The sequence below is a fragment of the Lontra canadensis genome, unplaced genomic scaffold (genome assembly GCF_010015895.1).
Source record: "Lontra canadensis isolate GAN:19392208 unplaced genomic scaffold, GSC_riverotter_1.0 scaffold14, whole genome shotgun sequence".
Taxonomy (NCBI): Eukaryota; Metazoa; Chordata; class Mammalia; order Carnivora; family Mustelidae; genus Lontra; species Lontra canadensis.
In genome coordinates, this window is record NW_022631008.1 from 2546074 (window position 1) to 2567552 (window position 21479).

At 38.1% G+C, this 21479-nt stretch overlaps 1 protein-coding gene across 1 annotated transcript in view; it reads right to left on the reverse strand.

The window, feature by feature from the left end:
• Positions 1 to 21479, reverse strand: part of ME1 (malic enzyme 1) — a 179357-nt gene that overhangs the window by 146413 nt on the left and 11465 nt on the right. The window contains exons 2-3 of the mRNA XM_032858030.1: positions 9215 to 9348; positions 4621 to 4770 (exon numbers count right to left, since the gene is read on the reverse strand). Of these exons, the coding sequence (XP_032713921.1) occupies positions 4621 to 4770; positions 9215 to 9348 (284 nt within the window). The remainder of the gene's footprint in view (positions 1 to 4620; positions 4771 to 9214; positions 9349 to 21479) is intronic.

Consider the following 21479-nt stretch of genomic DNA (forward strand, 5'->3'; position numbering starts at 1 on the left):
AAACCCACATAAAGTATCTATGGCAAAGAAAAAAGAAATTCCACCCAAGACCAATAAATGGATACTCCAGCATCATACCTTAGGGGAAAAAAATGCTGGAAGAGCTATCCATATAAGAATTTATTTTTGGATACCTAGACAGACTTTAATGCCATATTCAAAATGAAAAATAAATATCCAGCCATAGAAAAATATCATATTGTGACAGAGAAACTAAAAGAACCCCATGAAAAATTGCTTTATTCACTCTTTTTCCTGCTTCCACTCTTGCTGAGACCTGCACCTCAGCCCTTACACACGCCATATAGAACACAGAATAGATGTCCTGCTCGTAAAGGTCAACTATTTAATGATTTCTTTGGACTCTTCGAGCACAATAGATAACATCGAAGAAGTTACTACTGGGCAGGGTCATCATGAACATTTTCTAAGACCACTGACTCCACAAGACCCTTTGCTGCAGGGCACAGATGATTTAAAGAGAATACCTAAATCCTATTCTTTGTTTCCAGATTATCAAGAAGACATGTATACCGACCACCAACCTCAATAAAAATTCCAGGCTCCAGGCAAAGATAAGACTCACTCTTCCTTCCTTTCACAGTCCCCCCAGAAGCTCTGTCAGTATCTACACTCTATACCTGCAAAAAACTCTGCTCTCACCTCCTCTTGGCTCCAGTTTGATTTTTATCCTGCATGAAATTAAGGCCCCACTTGGCTGGTCCTGTGGAAACCTCCCTCTGGGTCCTCAGACCCAAGCAGTCTGCATCAGTATCACAAAGATAATATTTAAAATTCTGAGATCAAAAGATCTACCTCTTTGCAATGGTATTAAGCTCAGTACTTGGACTACTATCCCCTAACTTTCACTTATTATATTCCTAATTGCTACCACCAAATACACAAAGTAAATGTAACAAGAATTATAATCCTCCTGTTCATTTTCTGAATGTCTTAGAATACTTGCTGTTGCAGCAGGAAAGATTTAATAGACATTTTTCGATTGCGGCTTTAAAAAATAGTCTACTTGCTAACTAAGGTCTGAAATATCCATCATTATTCATACACAATCCCAATTTCCTTTCCAATTAAATACAATGTATAAATATATATGACACATGAGTATTTTCAGATAGGTTCCTTTTTTTACAGTTATGGGAGAAGCCAAGAGAATTAACTATTAAAAAACTTCAAAATCATCAGAAGTTTAGCAAGATATACACATTAAAAATCAACATGACAGGGCCGCCTGGGTGGCTCAGTTGATTGGGCGACTGCCTTCAGCTCGGGTCATGATCCTGGAGTCCCGGGATTAAGTCCCACATCGGGCTCAGCTCCACGGGGAGTCTGCTTCTCCCTCTGACCTTCTCCCCTCTCATGCTCTCTCTCACTGTCTCTCTCTCAAATAAATAAATAAAATCTTAAAAAATCAACATGACAAAAAACTGCCATAAAGAGATCATATAGAAATAGTTTTAAGAACTTTACTTTTTCTGTCAGTAAGGCATTCCTTTACCTAAATTTCAAATACTGTGAAAAAGTTGAACCAATAAGATGAATATCTCCACCTACATTCAACGTTGTGAGTCTTCTGCTATAAATGTTATGCTACCTCTTCCCTTTCCCTTTATGTATCAGTTAATTTTATTTTTGGGAAATCCCCATGTAATCAAATACATTAACAGTTCTAAAGAAAAACAGATGACACTAAGTCAGTTAAATACTAAAAATACCCGTATCTAAATTCAGTTCCACTTGCCACTGAATGGGTTCAGACAAATCAGGTGTTATTCCAAATGAAAATTTTTTAATATTTTGGCTTTCAAATTTAAAATTTAAAAATGTAGATAAAGGATGGTGGGCTGTAGTTTAATTCCCATGTTACAGAGGAAACTGGAGCATACAAAGGGTCAATAATTTATTAAAGACTAAAACAAGTAGCAAAACCAAGTACAATGAAAACAGGCAATCTGGGTGCCTGGGTGCCTCAGCTGGTTGAGCGACTGCCTTCAGCTCAGGTCATGATCTTAGAGACCTGGGATTGAGTCCTACATCAGGCTTCCTGCTCAGCAGGGAGTCTGCTTCTCTCTCTGACCCTCTCCCCTCTCATGCTCTCTCCTGACTCTTTTGCTCTCAAATAAATAAATAAAACCATAAAAAAAGGAAAAAGAAAACAGGCGATCTACTCCAGACCCCATACTTGTAATCCCAGCTCCAGGAAGCCTCCAATCCAACAGGAAATCCTTGTGATTTTATCTATCCAGAATAATTCCATAACCCCTAATTCCAATGCTGCCCTAATCTGAGACACCATCCTCTCTCACTGGGTTTACTGCACTAGCCTGCTAACCAAGCTATCTGATTCTTCTATCCGTTTAACGAATAGTAAGAACCAGTGTTCTTCAGCCTACAAGAAACTCCAGGTTCTGTACCCTCTCATCTATTTTCCATCAATGACCTCCCCTACTTCTCTCCCCTCTCTCACACTGCCAGCACACGGCCTTTGTGCTGCTCCTTGTCGCCAGGCATGTTCTCCCTTACGGCCTTGGCACTGACCAGTCCTCCTGCCGGGCACACAGTTCCTTTTGTATCTACATGACCACCCCCTCACTCTTGCAGTATCATTTCCAATGAGGCCCTATACTGTAGACTTTATTTAAAATTGCAACTGCCCCCCACAAAGTAACTGGCTCTCCAAATCCCCCTTTCCTGCTCTAGTTTTTAACATTTACTACCTTCGAATATTCTACACAATTCACTTATTTTTTATTTCCCTATCTCTTATGCTCTTAGATTTTACATGTATATCAATACATCCTAAGCCTTTAAAAAATCATCTAGTACATAGTAAATGCTGAAAAATAATTATTTCCATTGAGACTTTTATGTCAACTTCAACCCAAATACTTTGAGCTATACTTGTCTACATCTCTTATAGTTGTTAGCATTTCTCAGGATCTCACAAAAAGTTATAATTTCAAAAAATGCTTAAATTACATTTTTTAACAGCCAAGTGTTGCATGCTCATGCTTTTACTAAGATTCTTTATGTAGAAATATACTTTATAGACATAGAGAGATGTTCATGACATCACTCAGAGAAGACAGGCAAGAAAGAGTGTATATAGTATGATCACTTATATATGGAAAGAGTATGTATTTGCATTTACAGGTTTTTCTTGTATGATGATATTAGGTATTTTTAAAACATTTCTCCTTTCTGTATATTCGTATTTTCTAATTTTTTCAATAATGAATATGTATTATTTATCTGATTAACAAATACATACACTTCTTTGCCCCCCCAAAATTATCTTCACAATATAATTACCAGCTAAATTCTCACTCTTGCTCTATGAATAAAATATGTATTCACTGTTAATAAAACTGTTTTATAAATGCAATCTAGATTTGTGCTACGAATGTAATTTAAGTGACCATCTACAACTATTTATCTATTTACTTTCTTTACACAAGGGATGATGTGGCTAATTCTTTTGTTTATACAGAGAGTAATGTGGCACAAATGTGCTAAATATTACCACTACATCAATATATCTATGGGAAATCCACATATTCAATCTAACTTTCAGATATTAACTTTGAAATACTCTTTTCAATGGCAGTACTTTTAATAGGCTTTTATATTTGCAGTATAAACTTATAAACATTTCTTTTTTTAATCTTTAAAGTTAGAAGCACAAGTAACATAAATATATTCAACTTGAACTTTGGTTGTTGTTGCTGTGAAAAGTATTAATATTTACTTCAATTGTTCCCTGTTTCAAAAGTATTTAAAGTAATATAATTAACAAAGTAAAGCTATGGATTTAGAAAAACTGTATTCTATATTTTACACATCCCATTTTTTTAAAAACACATCCTTAAAGGCTATCACTATTTTGCTAAAGGAAAATCAACAAAAGAGTTACTTTAATGCCAACTCTTAATTTAGAAAATACATTCATTTTTCAGAAAGTTTTGGAATCCTTGCTTTAACTTTTAAAATGTACACATAAGGGACACCTGGGTGGCTCAGTTGGTTAAGCAGCTGCCTTCGGCTCAGGTCATGATCCCAGCGTCCTGGGATCGAGTCCCGCATTGGGCTCCTTGCTCTGCAGGGAGCCTGCTTCTCCCTCTGCCTCTGCCTGCCATTCTGTCTGCCTGTGCTTGCTCTCTCTCCCTCTCTCTCTGACAAATAAATAAAATCTTAAAAAAAATAAAATAAAATAAAATAAAATGTACACATAATAGTATTGACAACTCTAAGACAAGCTTAATTATGATCAATTACTTTCTTTCCAAACAAAAAACAAATTCAGTTATTGTCTATAAAAGAAAACCTAAATTGGTTTGTAACACTTTTCCATGATCTTAAATCTAGAAAGAAAATATTATTTTTTTAGTATTTATATATATTTATTAATATATTATTTATTAATTATATATTATTTATTTATATATATATTAGTATTATATATTTATATCTGAACTTCTTCGAAATGAAATTTGACTTAGGTTTTTCCAAACTTACATTCCATTCAACAATTTTTTAAAATTACTGCAAAAACTTTACAAAAAAATAAATTCACAAGGGTATTTAACATGAAAGTTTACATACCTTGGCTTCCGAAATGCTAGACTATATTGCTGGCAAGCCAGACCCACAGTGGGGGTATAAACAATAGGCATGAATTTCTCAATGTCAGATATTAGCACACTATAAAAGAGCTTTTCGTTTCTGTCCTGAAGATCCATTAAAAGTAGATACCTGTGGAAATTGGACATAATGAGATCTATATTCCCAAAAGTCATGAAACAGATGCTTAGAAATATAAACATTTTTCATCAAAGTATTTTTTACGTCATATAGAAAACAACTGATCAAAAAAGACTTTAGAAATATTCTTAAACACCTCAAAGAATGAAGAACCATAAACCTGAGCAACTGTCATTCAAACTTTAAAATCATTGCTAAAACAACACAGTTTTATGTAATACCTGGAAAGACTCTATCCCTATTTTAAATTGAAAATACCATTAGGGATATAATTTAAACATTAACTTAACTAAGTAAATAGACTTCATCCTGTAACTTGTAATACTGAATAACCAAGGGAAATGACAAGAAGAAAATAAGGCATTTAGTACTAACCCTAAAAATTACTAAAGTAGGCAAGTTCTTATTGTTTGTATCAAAAGGGGTTTTTCTTTCTAGAGGCATTTCTAACCCAGAGTTCTCTTTCTAAACATCAACCTTATCATGTTACCTGTAAACTTTGATAATTCATAGAATAAAACCCAAACTGCTCACTACAACTTAAAATAGTCTTGCAGAATTGTACTTAATCTTACTAGCCTTTTTAAGTTGATTTCCATTCCCTGGAATAGTTGAAAATGCACAGAATGGAGAGTCAGAGATACAAGGATTCTAATGTTTGGCAAACAGATGGGTTGTACCAAACCCTTAAACATTTGGGAAGATGATGACTTTCAGGCATGTTAAAACTGATTTAGTAATGTGGAAATCATCATTCCTAAATCAATAATCAATTCTCAGACCTCATCTTATTTTACCTGTCAAAACATTGACACAGATGCCCTTCCCTGGAGCTCAATACCCTCTTTTTGCTTGTCTTCTGGGCCATCATATTTTTCTTGATTTTCTCTCTGTCTCACTGCTCATTCCTTTCCTGTTTCTTTGTTGCTTCCTCCTCTTTTCTGAAAGCTCTCTAACGCCCATATCTAATATATAAGGAAAGTATGTTGGCTTTACCTTTAACATATATCCAAAGTCTAAACACCTTCATTGCTACCATCCTGGGTCTAACCTCTTACCTGGATTAATGTGATAGTCTCCTAAATATTCTTCCAGCCTACATTCTATTCTTAACATTGCAGACAGTCTTCTTGAAATATAGGTCAGATCATGTTGATCTTCTGTTCAAAACCTTGAATAGTTTCCATTTCACCCAGAGTAACAACAAAGTCCCTTAGTGGTCTTCAAAGCCATTCATAATCTGTCTTCCCCACTTCCCCTCCCAACCTACCATTCTCCCCTGCCTCATTCTGCTCCAGACACAGCTCTCTGCTGACCCCTGAACACACCAGATGCAGAACATTGTTCCTCAGATTTCCTCATAGTTAATTACCTCACTGCCTTTGATGATTTGCTCATGAATCATTTTCTCAATGAAGTCTTCTCCTGATTGATATAATAATATAACAACACAAACTGACCATCCCAACCCTCAGCATCACCATCCCAACCCTCAGCATTCTCAGCCCTTCTTATCCTACTTTTTTTTTCATCAGCACCCGTCAATTTTTAGCATATTAACTTACTGTTTTACTACTTAGTATTTAATAATTTTTTTAAATAATTTACCTAAATTCCATGAAGGCAAAGACCATGGTCTATAATCCCAGTATCTTAAAGAGCACCTGACAGTCAGTCAGTTGATGCTGAATAAATATTTGAGGAATAGTCTGTGGTAAAACATGAATGTGACCAGCTCTTGGGAGGTAGAGGTAAACGGCCCAGGAAAAGAATATAAAGTGAAAACACCAGAGTCTGAAGGATAGACTTATGGAACAAATGAAAAGGAGTATAAAGGAGTTTAAGAAGCAGCAAACATATACATTAGACAAACAGGTCAGCCTCTTTCCCCAGCTGCCTCTGTCTTCACTAATGAAAGGTAGCCATGGCAGGGGTGGAGGTTATCCATGGGCTCAGCAACATGGACTTCCACTCACCAAAGCTAACCTCGCTACAGACACTCCTGAATACTCCATCTGCAAGAACAGACCAGCCAGTGCTGAACACCTGATATGGCACCACGAGGGGTGATCAGCAATCTACTTGGTGGCAGGTACACTACTTCCCTCATGGAAGGGGTGGTGTTAGTTCTTACTGGAATAGATACTTACTCTGGTTACAGATCTGCTTCCCCTGCAAACAATGCTTCTGCCAAAACTACAGTCCAAGGATTTACAGAATGCCTTAAACACCATTATGGTATTCCGCACAATACGGCTTTTAACCAAAGAACTCAGTGGGCCCATATTCATGGAATTCACCATGTTTCCCACCATCCTGAAGCCACTGGCTTGACAGAACAGCAGAATGGCCCTCTGAAGACTCAGTAATAGCACCAGGTAGGTGGCAACCTGCAGAGCTGGGGCGAGGTTCTCCAGGATGTTGTATATGCAGAGAATCCGTGTCTGCTATATGGTGCTGTTTCTCCTACAGCCAGAACTAAGAGATGGAAATCGGAGTGGCACCACTCCCGATGACCCCCCATGACCCACTGGCAAAATTTCTGCTCCCTGTCCCCATGAACTTACGCTCTAATGGCCTAGAAGTCTTAGTTCCAAAGGGAGGAATGTTTCTACCAGGAGACAATGACTCCACTGAACTGGAGGTTAATACTGCTGTTAGCCACTTTGGCCACCATACACCTCTGAATCAACAAGCAAAGAAAAGAGTTACTGTGCTAGATGGGGTGACTGATCCTGACTACCAAAGGCAAGCTGGACTGCTACTTCATCATCATCATCATCATCATCATCATCATTAGTATTAGTATTATTTAAAGATTTATTTATTTATCTTAGAGAGAGAGAGACAGAGAGAAGAAGAGACAACACAAGCAGGAGGAGGGGCAGAAGGAAAGAATCCTCAAGCAAACAGCCAGCTGAGCAAGGAGCCCCATGCGGCGCTCGATCCCACGACCCTGAGATCATGACCTGAGCTGAAACCAAGAGTCGGCTGCTCAACTGAGTGAGCCACCCAGGCGCCCCATCCACTCCATTTTTATTATTAATCTTCAACCCCCAGCAAAAAGGAATGCCTTTGGACTGGACTCCCTTTGGACTGGAACTGCAACTCATCCCTTGGTTTCCAGCCTGCCACTCCACCTACAGATTTAGGACTTACCTAAGCTCCATAATCATGTGAGCCAATTCCTTAAAAATAAGTAAATAAATAAATAATCAGTCAGTCAGTCACTCAGTCTCTTTACATAGAACCAGCAGGATATGTGTATATTTTGGTCTTTTTCTCTGGAGAACCCTAATACAAATACTTACTAGGCATGGGTTTGTTACTTCTTCCAAACTTTGCAATAATATTTTGAAATAACTATTATTTCTTTAAATCCACCAATAAAAAACCTCAGGTTTAGAGAGTTTCAGTGCCTTAATAGGAAAGGGCCAAGCCACAAGTACAGGGCACAGTAGACACCAGTCATGGCAATGGTTGCAATAGGTGGTTTGCTTAAGGCCCCTCGTGAAACCCAACCAGAATTTCAACTGAAGACTACCCAGTTCAAGGTAGGGAACAGTATTACCTTCATCTTTGTGCAGACACAGAAACTGAGTTCTAAAAGTAAGTGACCCAAATCTGCAGTAGTGTTAGAACCAAGCTTGGAAGTGGGAAAAGTGTGCTTTTTATCTATGATGAGCTTAAAGTCTTGACTGAAAGCTGCTATGTCCTGTTTTATTCTGTGTGAAAGGGCATTTCCTGATAACTCACCTTCACAGCAACCATCTGATCACAAAGGAAAAGTAGTCTCTTTGAGGATATATTTAGAAACAAAAATTTTCTATTATTCGAATGTTCTTACCAAGGGTAAATTTTTATTAAAACATCATTGTACTTATGGGGCACCTGGGTGGCTCAGTTGGTTAAGTGTTTGCCTCTGGCTAAGGTCATGATCCTGAGGTCCTGGGATTGAGTTCCACATTGGGCTCCCTGCTCAGCGGGGAGTCCGGTTCGTCCTCTCCCTCTGTTACTCCCCCCTGCTTGTGATCTCTCATTCTCTCTCTCTCAAATAAATAAAATCCTTAAAAAGGGGTTGCCTGGGTGGCTCAGACGGTTGAGCATCTGTCTTTGGCTCAAGTCATGATCCCAGGGTCCCAGGATCGAGCCCCACATTGGGCTCTCTGCTCAGCTGGGAGCTTGCTTCTCCCTCTCCCCCAAACCCGTTCATCTAGCTCTCTCTCTCTTGCACTCTCTCATGCTCCCTCTCAAATAAATAAAGTCTTTAAAAAAAAAAAAAAACTTAAAAAAAAACATAGTATTTATAGGTAAATTCTCAAACTTAACTACTCTCTCCAAATCACTAAATATTTTAACTTTCTCATTCAATTAGAAAAATAAACTAGACAACTGCCTAAGAGAAATATAAAAATCATCTTCAGGAATGTGTTACCTGTCAAAGTCAGAGGTCAGACGCTCAAAATTTTTAATTACTCTAAGAACCTGGATGTCCTGACTGATGAAGCAAGGTGGCAACAATCCATGAATATTCAACTGCTGTCTCTCTTCCAGGGTAAAAGCCAAGTCCTATGGAGAAAAGAAAAACACAATAATTTGAAGGGAATAAAAACCAAAACCTATATACATATACCTACACATAAAGTCCAACAAATACATGGAATTAAAAATTAAAAATCAGAATTAAAAATACATGGTATTATCTAAATATTGGCCATTCAATTGTGAGATCATGTCATCTCTCAATACCTCAGCTTCTCATCTTTCAATATTAGAATACTATAATATTTTCAGATCTGTGTCATTCATATTGTCAGTTTTGAAATTAGGTAATGCAGAAAATGATGTAAAGATATGCAAATGAAAGATATAAATATTAATAATGTTATCCAATACATAAATGAGTTGGAATTATAAGAGATTTTAAAATTATGAACATGAGTAGGTCATCTATAACCTGCTGTGCCTTCCCCTATAAAACAGATTTTAAAATGCCTTACATATGATTGAAGCACCTGTTCCAACACTTGTCTCTCAAATTATCTCCTACTATTCTTTTTTTTTCAAGTTGATGCTTTTTTTTTAAGATTCTATTTATTTATCTGAGAGTGAGAGAGCACGCACGCATGAGAGAGAGAGTACACGCACATAAGGGCACAAGCACAGGAGTGGCAGAGGAAGAGGGAGAAGCAGGCTCCCCGCTGAGCAGGGAGCCCAATGCGGGGCTAGATCCCAGGACCCCAGATCATGACCTGAGCCGACAGCAGATGCTTAACTGACTGAGCCACCCGGGCGCCCCATCTTCTACTATTCTTATTATACTCTCAGCTACACAAAATTTTTCACCGTTGCCTGAACACAGCAGTCTTTTACTCTTTCATTACACCATGGACAAAAATGTTTTCCTTGCTTTTCTGCCTTTGAAGTCTAACCTCAAATGCTCCCTCTTCTCTAAAGCCTTTCCAGACTTACCCAATATGCCCATTAGAACCCTGTTATTATTCTATGTTATTTGTTTACAAGAACACTCACTGTTTTATAAAACCTGAGGCTTGAAACCAAGCAAAGAAATATAACTGATGGGTGGAATCAAAAATCCAGAATGGACCAAAGAGATTTGCTGGAACATAATGTGAAGGGAAATAATAGCAGAAAAACCTCAGTAGTCATTAATCTGGGAGAACCGGATGAACAGTTCCCCTGGAGAGGACTCTCCCTGCAGCTACCAAAGCCGGGGGTGTCTCTGAGTAGACTGACGACTGTTCCCCTGGGTCTGGCAATAGTGTGCCAACATGATAATGGTTATGTCCACTCACTGTAAACGTGCCTGATGCTTCTTAGACAACCAGGATGGTACAACGTGTTCACTAAATTTGCACTGGGTGCTAACTGGTGGGTGATTGCACCCATCTCCTCTGCCCCTGAAAGCTTCCTGCAATGGCAGAAGAGTGACTCCTGAGTATTACTCTGGGAGAAAGACAATTTGGCTCATCCTGGAGGTAGATGACACAACCAGCCTCAGAAAGTAGGTGAAGAAGATCAACAGACAAACCACTGTTTCTTCCAATTTTTTATATGTTTAGGCCCATTAATTCATGTCACTGGCGGAAAGCTTTATGTTTGATTCAACTCCTGGGTCGGGGGCAGCCTGAAGAAAGTCAAATAGATTTGTCCCCTGGGTGACCCCTGGTGGAGCTTTCTAAATTCCAACAAGGGCGAGCTGGGACCAGTGGAGAACCTCCGGACAAGAAACTGCTTACAATCTTGACTTCTCAGAAGGTCTCCAAATGTCTCAGCACAGGTGGTGTCCAGTTCCCAGTAAAAAATCTCAACAATACGTGAACATACGTAAAAAGTAGTAAACTCCTAAATATTATGCCTTAAAAATCTGCCTGCAAAATAATAATCAAAATTATCAATATTCTGAGAATAAGGCTTATTATCAAAAGCACTAACATATGCTCCTGCATTCACTTAATACTGGCACTTAATCATTTATTGGTATATTAGTTCTTCTTTTTACATAAATTTCCCATTGTTGGTCTGACCTATCAGGTCTCCTGTATCTTTTGCCATGTAAATGACTAGCTATCTTTTGCTATCCTTGGATAGTTAGTAACTACAAACACCTCACACTGTTAGCCAAATAGTCTATGGCATAATAAAGTGTCAGTTCAACTCTTAAACAATAATAACCACCAAAAACAAAATTTTAAAAAAAAAACAAACTTGGGATTAAACATCTGGGGAACTAGGCCAAGTTATTGGGTCCTATTACTACTCTATGAATTAAAAAAAAAAAAAAGGTAAGTCAGTGAGTCAGCAAACTTAAATCTTAAAATCCCTGAAAACTTAAAAATACATTTGGCATACAAATATGCCAAATACATTATGACTTCACTTAAACCAGTGTTTAATAATGACACATCAATGTGATTCCTACCAACCAGCAGCTCCCCAGAAAGTATTCAGAGGAACAGTAAGTAGAATCTTGAAATATTTAATAATCCTGGCTCTTTTAATTTTTAATACTAACAGAGATATGTTCATATATATTTTGTAGAGATCATACACAGTAGCTTAATACATTCTCCTTATTAAACACTAGCTTAATACAGTGAAACCCTAGCTTAATACATTTTCCTCATTAAAAGCTGATGTGACAAATATCTGTTTCAAAGATATTCTTACCTTAGAGTTATGCAATGGGGGTTATCCAACAAAGGATAGTGTATCCGACATATACATGCAGCTTCTAACTTTCATTTGATTCCTTCTGAGTCTTTCATGTCATTAAAGTTTAGACCTCTGTACATATATTAAGTTTCCAGACCACCTATAATTCTAATTCCCTAAAAGCTTTCTCGTACACCCTAGGTTCAACCCTGGTTTTCTCATTTTCTATCTTTCTTTTACTTTCCCTCCTCCTTACAAAACCTTTTGGACTAGATCCCTAGACAGCAGAATGGTATGCTATTTCACCACAGAGGACAGCACACAGGACAACCATTCTTCTGGGCTCTACTAATTGCTTTATGTATATCTTCTTGAGAAAACTGAGACTATCGAGCAGAAATGAAAACAAAATTCCTAGCATAACAAGAGACCTATATTAGAAATTGTGTTTGCACCTGAGAAAGAAACTTTGTCCTGAGTAATTTATCAGAAATGATTACCATAAAAGCAGAACAGATACAACCTGAATTCCGCACTAACCATCTTTTTTTTTTTAAATATTTTATTTATTTATTTGACAGAGAGAGATCACAAGTAGACAGAGAGGCAGGCAGAGAGAGAGAGAGAGAGAGGGAAGCAGGCTCCCTGCTGAGCAGAGAGCCCGATGCGGGACTCGATCCCAGGACCCTGAGATCATGACCTGAGCCGAAGGCAGCGGCTTAACCCACTGAGCCACTCAGGCGCCCCCCGCACTAACCATCTTTAATGTTTGCAATAAGCTTCAGTAATTTGTCTTGTTTTTTTCCAGAATAAGGACTCAAAGTAATCAAGTGGAATGGCAAAAAGGAAAACACTGCCTAAATCACAAAAATCTTTAATCTATATATGAATAATTCATTGTAATGTTTGTTTTTATTATTTATTATTCTGAAATAGAGATCAAAGTGAGATTTAGCTTTAAATGTCAATATTTTGAAATGTTTTATAGTCTGTTTTATAGTTTTATAAATATAAATGTTTTATTGTTTATGTGCATATTCTATGCCTATAGAAAGAGAAGTTATTCTAATTTGTCTTGGACATATATTGAAGGGTTCTTTCCCCTAAGTCCTCCAGACTGCTAATTATTGTTCTTTGAAATTAGCTGTTTAACTATATAGAAAATGACTTCTAGAACTTTCCTGGGGTATGTAACCTCATTTCTTCAAAAAACCAGTCAGCCAGATGGAATACACATTTCCAAGGTAAAGTTTTCAAATGATTATTTTGCATGCATTCAGCTGTGCAACCAAATCCTCTAGTGATCATATCCTGTAAGAGGCAGAAAATCAATTATTTAAAACTAATAATATATTAACAACAGCTTCTTTAAGAAAAACATTTGGTGCCATTACACAGCAATTAATTTTTACTCATAGTTTATATAGAGTAATTTAAACTGGTAGAAGTAATGATTACAAAAATAAATCTAAAATATACTCGGTCTTAAAGGGAGGGAAAAATAAAATAAGATGAAATCAGAGAAGGAGATAAACCATAAGAGACTCTTAATCGTAGGAAACAAACAGGGTTGTTAGAGGCAGGGGAGAATGGGGTAACTGGGCGATGGGTGATAGGCATTGAGGAGGGCACTTGATATAATGAGCACTGGGTGTTTGTTTTTTAAAAGATTTTATTTATTTATTTGACAGAGAGAGAGATCACAAGTAGGCAGAGAGGCAGGCAGAGGGAGGGGGAAGCAGGCTCCCCACTGAGCAGAGAGCCCTACGTGGGGCTCGATCCCAGGACCCTGAGATCATGACCCAAACTGAAAGCAGAGGCTTAACCCACTGAGCCACCCAGGTGCCCCAGCACTGGGTGTTAAATGCAACTGATGAGTCACTAAATTCTACCTCTAAGTGTTAATTAATTGAGTTTAAATCATATACAAACATATATATACATATATATAGTTGGCCCTAGATGCCCTAAAATTTAGAGCAAAATCTCATAACCATAACACCTAGAAATCATTTCATCTAGGTATTATAGGATATTAGCAAGTATAACTATTTTGTAGTTTAAGTGACATGTTTCCTTAATTAATGAAAAGAAAGAGCATCTCTACCTAAGGGAGCAAATGGATTTTTAAAATATTGGATGAGAGGTTTAACTAAATTGTTTAATTATTTCTCACTTAAAACTCAGCAATTACTAGTCTTTGTAGATTCCTTATAAGGCTGAGAAATCGTTAACCATCAATGTTAATAATACATTTTCCAAATATAGCTCTTAAAATCATTAATGAGATTTTTAAGTTCTTGGGGCACCTGGGTGGCTCAGCTGGTTAAGCATCTGTCTTTGACTGAGGTGGAGTTTCGGGGGTCCTGGGACTGAGGCCTGTGTCAGGCTCCTCCCCCTCTGCCCCTCTCCCCATGCAGGCATGCCCTGTTCCCCCTCAAATAAAATCTTAAAAAAAAAGATTTTAAAATTCTTCCTGGCCCCAAGGAAGTTTTAAGGTAAATTTCACAAAGTCACCAAATCAGTAAAGTACCAGTTAAGTAGGTAGACTGGAGGTGAGCAGACTGGTCATTATTAGTAAACTATTGAAATGCCAATGAACAAAGTGATTAAAAAAAAAAAAAAGCGAGATCTCATCCAAACCAAATGGGTAATACTAATCGCCAGCAGAGGCCCTAATAATCACATGCACATTTACAACATTCTGGACATGTCTACGGTACCATGTATGGTGATTATTCATATACTGAACCAGAAACATCAGGATTAGAAGATAATCGTGTATTGCGACTTTGATTTCTCAATTCTTTGACCTAGTCGAAGAATCTACAGAGTATGGAAATGAGATGGCATAACATTAAATGACACATGAATTTATAAATGTCCCTTGCCTATTCCTGAAAAAGGAGGAGGAGGACTGGTGAGGCGTCTTCCTCTTCCTCTTCCTCTCTGGACTGGCGAGGCGTTCTCCAATATCCTCCCAAAGCATCAAGTACTTCCATCATGCAACTTCTCATACTTCATGATTTCTGCTGAAGGGCTATTTTATCCAAAGGTCTAGGGGCGTCTTAAGGACAGGTACTATGACATTCACATTTGAATAGCACCCAATAAAATGTGAAAATGGAGCAGGGCCTCAATAAGTTTTAAGTAAACAAATGGATGAATATATGAATCTGAAACAACTTTCCGTGTCCATGTAGTTCTGTTCTATGTACAGCTCTCCCTCAACTTACAATGGGGTCACATTCCGACAAACTCCTCACATGGCTGACCGGGACCTGCAGCCTGCTGCCACTGCGCAGCACCACAAGAGACGATTGTACCACATATATCATTAGACCAAGAAAATATCAAAATTCAAAATTTGAAATACAGTTTCTACTGAATGCGTATCACTTTCACACAGGGACCTAATCACAGACACTCAAGGAATCAGTAGATATAATTCAGGAGTCTTTAGATGTGGGCATCTGGGGGGTGCCTGTTTGGCTCAGTCAGTTAAGCGTCCGACTCTTGGTTTCGCCTAAGTTCATGGTCTCAGGGCAGAAGACATGAATAGATGTTTTTCTAAAGACATACAGATGGCCAATAGATACATGAAAAGATGCTCAACATCACTGATCGTCAGGGAAATGCAGATCAAAATTATAATCAAATGAAAATCACACCTCTCAGAATTGCTAAAATCAGTAAAACAAGAAGTAACAGGTGTTGATGAGAATGTGGAGAAAAAGGAAACTTTGTGCACTGTTGGTGGGAATGTTGGTGGTGCAGCCACTCTGGAAAACAGCATGGAGTTTCCTCAAAAAGTTAAAAATAGAACTACTCTATGATCCAGCAATTGCACTACTAAGTATTTACCCAAAGGATACAAAAATAATAATTCAAAGAAATACATGCATCCCAATGTTTACAGAAGCATTATCTACAACAACCATATTATGAAAACAGTCCAAGTGTCCACCAACTAATAATAAAGATGATGTGGGGTGTGTGTGTGTGTGTGTGTGTGTGTGTGTGTGTGTGTTTGTGTGTATACACAATGGAAAAAGAATAAAACCTTGCCATTTGCAATGTCATGGATGGACTAGAGTGTATAATGCTAAGTGAAATAAGTCAAAGAAAGACAAATTCCACATGATTTCACTCATATGTAAAAAGTAAGGGAAAAAAAAAAACAAGCAAGGGGGAAAAAGAGAGAGGCAAACCAAGAAACAGACTCTTAACTATGGTAAACAAACTGATGGTTACCAGAGGGGAGGGAGAGGAGGGGCATGGGGCTAGATGGGTGATGGGGGTTAAGGAGGGTACTTGTGATGGGCGCTAGGAGTTGTATGGAAGTGCTGAATCACTATATTGTATACCTGAAACTAATATTACACTGTATGTTAGCTAATTGGAATTTAAGTAAAAACCTAAAAACAAAACAAAACAGAACTGTTGCAGAGATCAGTGCTTCAGTTTCCAAAGGATATATACTTCACATATCAACATGATATTCCCAGAAACGCCACAAGATGGCTTTCTTACTTCAGATCCACAGTTGAGATTTTCAGAAATGTTTTACCTCCTCTTAGTTATTTTATGGGAAATTATCATTGCTATTGGTCAAGAGTCTCCAGAAAAACAGAACGAATAGGGTGTATGTATAAACATCACATATACGAAGAAATTTAGTATAAGGAATTGGCTCATGCAAATATGAAGGCTGACAAGTCCCCATATCTGAAGTTGGCAAGGTGGAGACCCAGGAGAGCCAATGGTGTAGTTCTAATCCACACCCAAAGGCCTGAGAAATCAAGAGAGCTGACAATATAGTTCTAGTCCAAAGGCCAGCAGGCTTAAGACCCAGGAAGAGCCAGTTTTTCAGTCCAAATCCAAAGGTAGGAAAAAAATTGATGTCCCAGCTTGAAGGCAGTCAGGCAAGAGGGGTTCCCTCTTCCTCACAAGAGGTTCAGCCTTTTTGTTCTATTCAGATTTTCAGCTGACTGGATGAGGCCCACCCACATTAGAAAGGGAAGCCTGCTTTCCTCAGTCTACCAATTCCAATGTTAATCTCATCCAGAAACACCCTCACAGACAAACCTAGAATAATATTTGACCAACTGTCTGGACACCCAGTGGCTTAGCTAAAAATGACACATAAAATTATTCATTCCACTCACACCAAATATTTTTCACCAAATATTTGTTGAGTGAATGTTTACATCTGTCAGAAAAGCCAGTGAAAGAGGGATATGTCAAATATGGTCCACAGTCTCATGAAGCTAACAATCTAGAGAGCTTAACAGGATATCACATGAATAGCTACACAAATAATTATAAAATAACAATGTGATAAGTACAGGGAAAAGAAAAGGGAAATTGTCCTATCTAACTTAACTTAGGGCCTTAAAAGGAAAAGAGTTCACTAAGCAGTGATATTAAAATGAGATCTGAAGGACAAGAAGAAGAGTAGGAGTTGACCCCGGTGAAAGGTTCAGGGTGACTGTGCGGGAACAGCAGGGGCACAAACCCCAGAGCAGAAGAGCTTGGCTTCTTAGAGAGAGTACAGGGAAGGAGACATAAACTATGAGAAGAATGATGAAAGATGACCCTGGGAAGAGAGGCAGGAACCAGAGCAGGCCAGTTCTTGTTAGCTAGGTAAAGTTCTAAACTTTATCCTAAGAGTAATGGGAAGACCCAGTTCTTTGCCTGATTGGTGATGCCATTTTGTGAAAACACTACAAGTGAGTCAGCAGTGCTCACCCACAGTGTTTGTTATTCACCATGCTGAGGAATCTCCATATGAGGGCTAGCTTGTTAAAGAAAGAGAAAACTGGTGCTTCAGAACCAGTTTCTGAGTACCAGGCAGATGAGAAGGTTCCGTGTGGGCTCATGATTCTCAATCTGTCTTCCATGGCTCTGTATGATTCACTTATATATTCCCAACTGCATCACTTGTCTTCATAACACCACCTCCTGTCCACCACACTAAGGGTGGATCTGATCCATGCCCTTCACCAACAATGTTTTAGGGCACATGAGTGGCTCAGTCAGTTAAGTGTCTGCCTTCGGCTCAGGCCCTGATCCCAGGGTCCTGGGATCTGGGCAGGGAGTCTGTTTCTCCCTCTGCCTTTCCCCCTGCTTGTGCTCTCTCTCACATGATCTCCCTCTCTCTCTTAAATAAATAAAATCTTAAAAAAATTAACATTTTAACTTAGAAAATTAACTTTACAAATATATACTTTATACAATACTTCTAATACATAATGGAAACATCTAATCACTAGAAACCATAGCTGCATGTAGGAAGGGGAACAAACTAGCTGGGGTACCAAAGTGGAAGGGAGATAAACTTTTCACTTGTTGTATTTTTATTTTTATACAGTCAATCTGTAACGCTATGAAAAATATTAAGAACTATTAAGAACCATTTCTCTCCATCTCCAAGAATAATACAACCATACTTATTTACATTTGTTAAATCTCTATCTTTATGTTTCTGGCAGTTCTGGCTATGGCAGAGACTGCTAATTGCCTACTGTAATATCTGTTTCTCCCTTTCTTCCCCAGCAACAGGACCCCAACGTTATTTGGGGTAGTAATGTATTACCTAAAAGACTAAAATTCCAAACTACCCAATAGTTAGATGAGGCTCTGTGACTGAGTTCTGAGCAATGACATGTAAGTATAAGTGATGTGTGGGATGTGGGGAAGGACCCTTAAAGAGAGCTGACCTTATTGGAAAGTAGCCATTCTTGTGCTTCTCTCATTTCTTCCAGAAGCCAGCTTGGAATACACAAATGATATCTATAGACCAACTGTCAGCTAAGACCATAACATGTTCCTGAAGACAGAAGAGCAGCAATGTTCCTGATGATCCTGTGACCCACCAAACAGGCCTAAATGTCTACCTCTGATTTCCTTCATGTGCCCAAGAAAAACAAGCTACATTTTTAACCAAGTCACTATTATTTGTTTTTATTGGTGGTGTTGTTATATATATCAAAACCCGATCCTAGGTGATACACTGCTCATCCCTATACCCACTAAAGGAAAGAGATTCTCCAACACACACCCAACAGCATAATCACCCCACAACGTAGAATGTGATCTGTGGAGAGGTTATAGACACTTCTGAAATGCAGAATAGAGGTATAAAAAGTTACTTCAACAAATACCCCTCATTTACCCATTTAACAGACTTTTATAGAATACTAACTATACTCCAGGTCCCAAGGGCAACTACATTAAACGATAAAGCTATGATATAAGCCACCTCCCCAGAGGAATTTTGAACCTTGTAATTTCTGTAGTATTTTCTCCAACACAGCATAAAAAGAAACAGAAGTGAAACATACCATATCAAAAAGGCCAAGTGGGGTGCCTGGGAAGCTGAGTCAGTTAAGATCTTACTCTTAATTTTCGCTCAGGTCATGACCTCAGGGTGCTGAGCCCCACATACAGCTCCTTGCTCAGCAGGCAGTCTGCTTGAACATTCTCTCCCTCTGCCCCTCCTCCTGCTCTCTTTCTCTCAAATGAATAAACAAATCTTTAAAAAAAGAAAAAAAAAAAGGCCAAGCAGTTTTCTAAATCCTTAGAATAGAGGAATTTTATACATTATGTTGACTTCTTATTTTTACATAAAACATTTTCCACAGAATAACTTTTCTTACTAATATTACTATAGCAAATATGTACCCAGTAAATGGGGGGGGTGGGTAGTGAGAATATATATTTGAGAGGAGATTCCCCTGATTATCCCCCTGAAACTTAAAACCAAGTTATACTGAGTTTCACATGTTCATATCCTAAAAATAACAATCTAAGGGTTCTGGTTCTGTGCAAGATGGTATAAGCATATTTTTTCTTGTCTCTCCCCAAGAACCCAACTATAAACTTGTACAGAATGCACTGGGCAACTACCTGAAGACTGAAAATTAAATGGCAACATAAAAATGGGCAAGAAGACCAGAATCCAAGGTACCACCAAACCAACAGTGAATTTTCTGGAGTTTTGCCTTTCAGTGCAGCCTGGCTTCCCCCCACCCTCATCTGTAATCAACTGGCCTTGACTTAAAACACAGCACAAAAGCTAGAAGTGAAACTGAGCTCAGACAGGAAGAGGGCCAAGAGAAGCTTTCTTTTTCTGGTCCAAGAATCAGGAAAGGAGACTCTCAAAGGTCACAGAAGAGGGAAATCCATTATTATCTTCCATTCTCTCCAGCCCCAGCCCCCCGGGAATCCCATAGTCAGTGACAGGGGCACAATCACCACACATGTCTAAAATTGTAAGAAAGGAAAAGCATTCTTATTAACCAGAAGAGCAATGGTCCTAAAATCATGGATCAAATGTCTGTTGCATTTTTCTCTGTCTTCCAGTCACTTGGCCTTAAGTACAAATGCAGGTAGAGAAAGTATACTGCAGAGCAAGGAAATTAAAGGCCTAATTTTCTGGCTAGGGGGCTTGGAAGGGGGGACCTCAAGGAGACAAAGTATCAGCAAGATCATAAAAGAAGGGAATTCAAGAGAGCAATCCTATAAAGTTGTATATGAACTCCTGAACTCACCTCTGAGCTACACATTATAGATCTGATCTTAAATAGTCTCACAAAGGATTTGAAAACTAAACTATGGTGTAAATCACTGCACAGATCCTAGCCTGGCCACTGGGCAGTACACATGATGGAACAGATCCAGATGGCACTACAAAGTGGCTTTGAAAATGGAATACTGGAACCACAAACCACAGAAGATGGGTCCACCTTATGAACTAATCTAACCAGGTTGAAAATTAAAAATTAAAAAGAACAGTAGTCCCTGTGGGATTTAACCAAAACCTAGAATCTCATAATATGCGTATGTATAGGATATATGCAAAAATTACTCAGCAAACAAAGAATCCGGAAAATGTTTACTTTCAAAGGAAAAGAACATCAATAACGATACAGAGAATGGAGTTATCAGACAAAGATTTAAAGTTTTTGTGATCATACCCCAAATCATAAGAGCAAAATCTTCTGAAATGGTGGGAAAATAGAATGTCTCAGCCAAGAAGTTATGCTATAAAGAACCAAATGGAAGTTTTAGAAATAAAAAACACAATAACTAAAATAATAAATTCATAGGATAAGCTCAAGAACAGAATGGAGATATGAAAGCAAAGAGTCAGTGAACTTGAAGAGGGATCAACCAATCTGAAAAACAAAGAAAAAAAACAGGAAAAGAAGTCAGAGTCCAGGGACCCTTGGGACCATAACAAAAAAACTTAACATTTATATCAACACAATGCCAAAGGAGAGGAGAAAGAAAAAATATTTGGAGAAATAATGGCTAAACACTTAACCAATTTTGGCCCAAGATGTAAACTTACAAATTCAAGAAGCTCAGCAAACCCCAAGAAGATAATCTAAAAACAACAACAGCAACAACAAAACCTAAATCCAGAAAAATTGTTTCAAAATGCCAAAAACTAGAAACAAAGAAAACATCTCTAAAGGAGCCAGAAAAAATAACCCATTGCAAGTATACAATTTGAA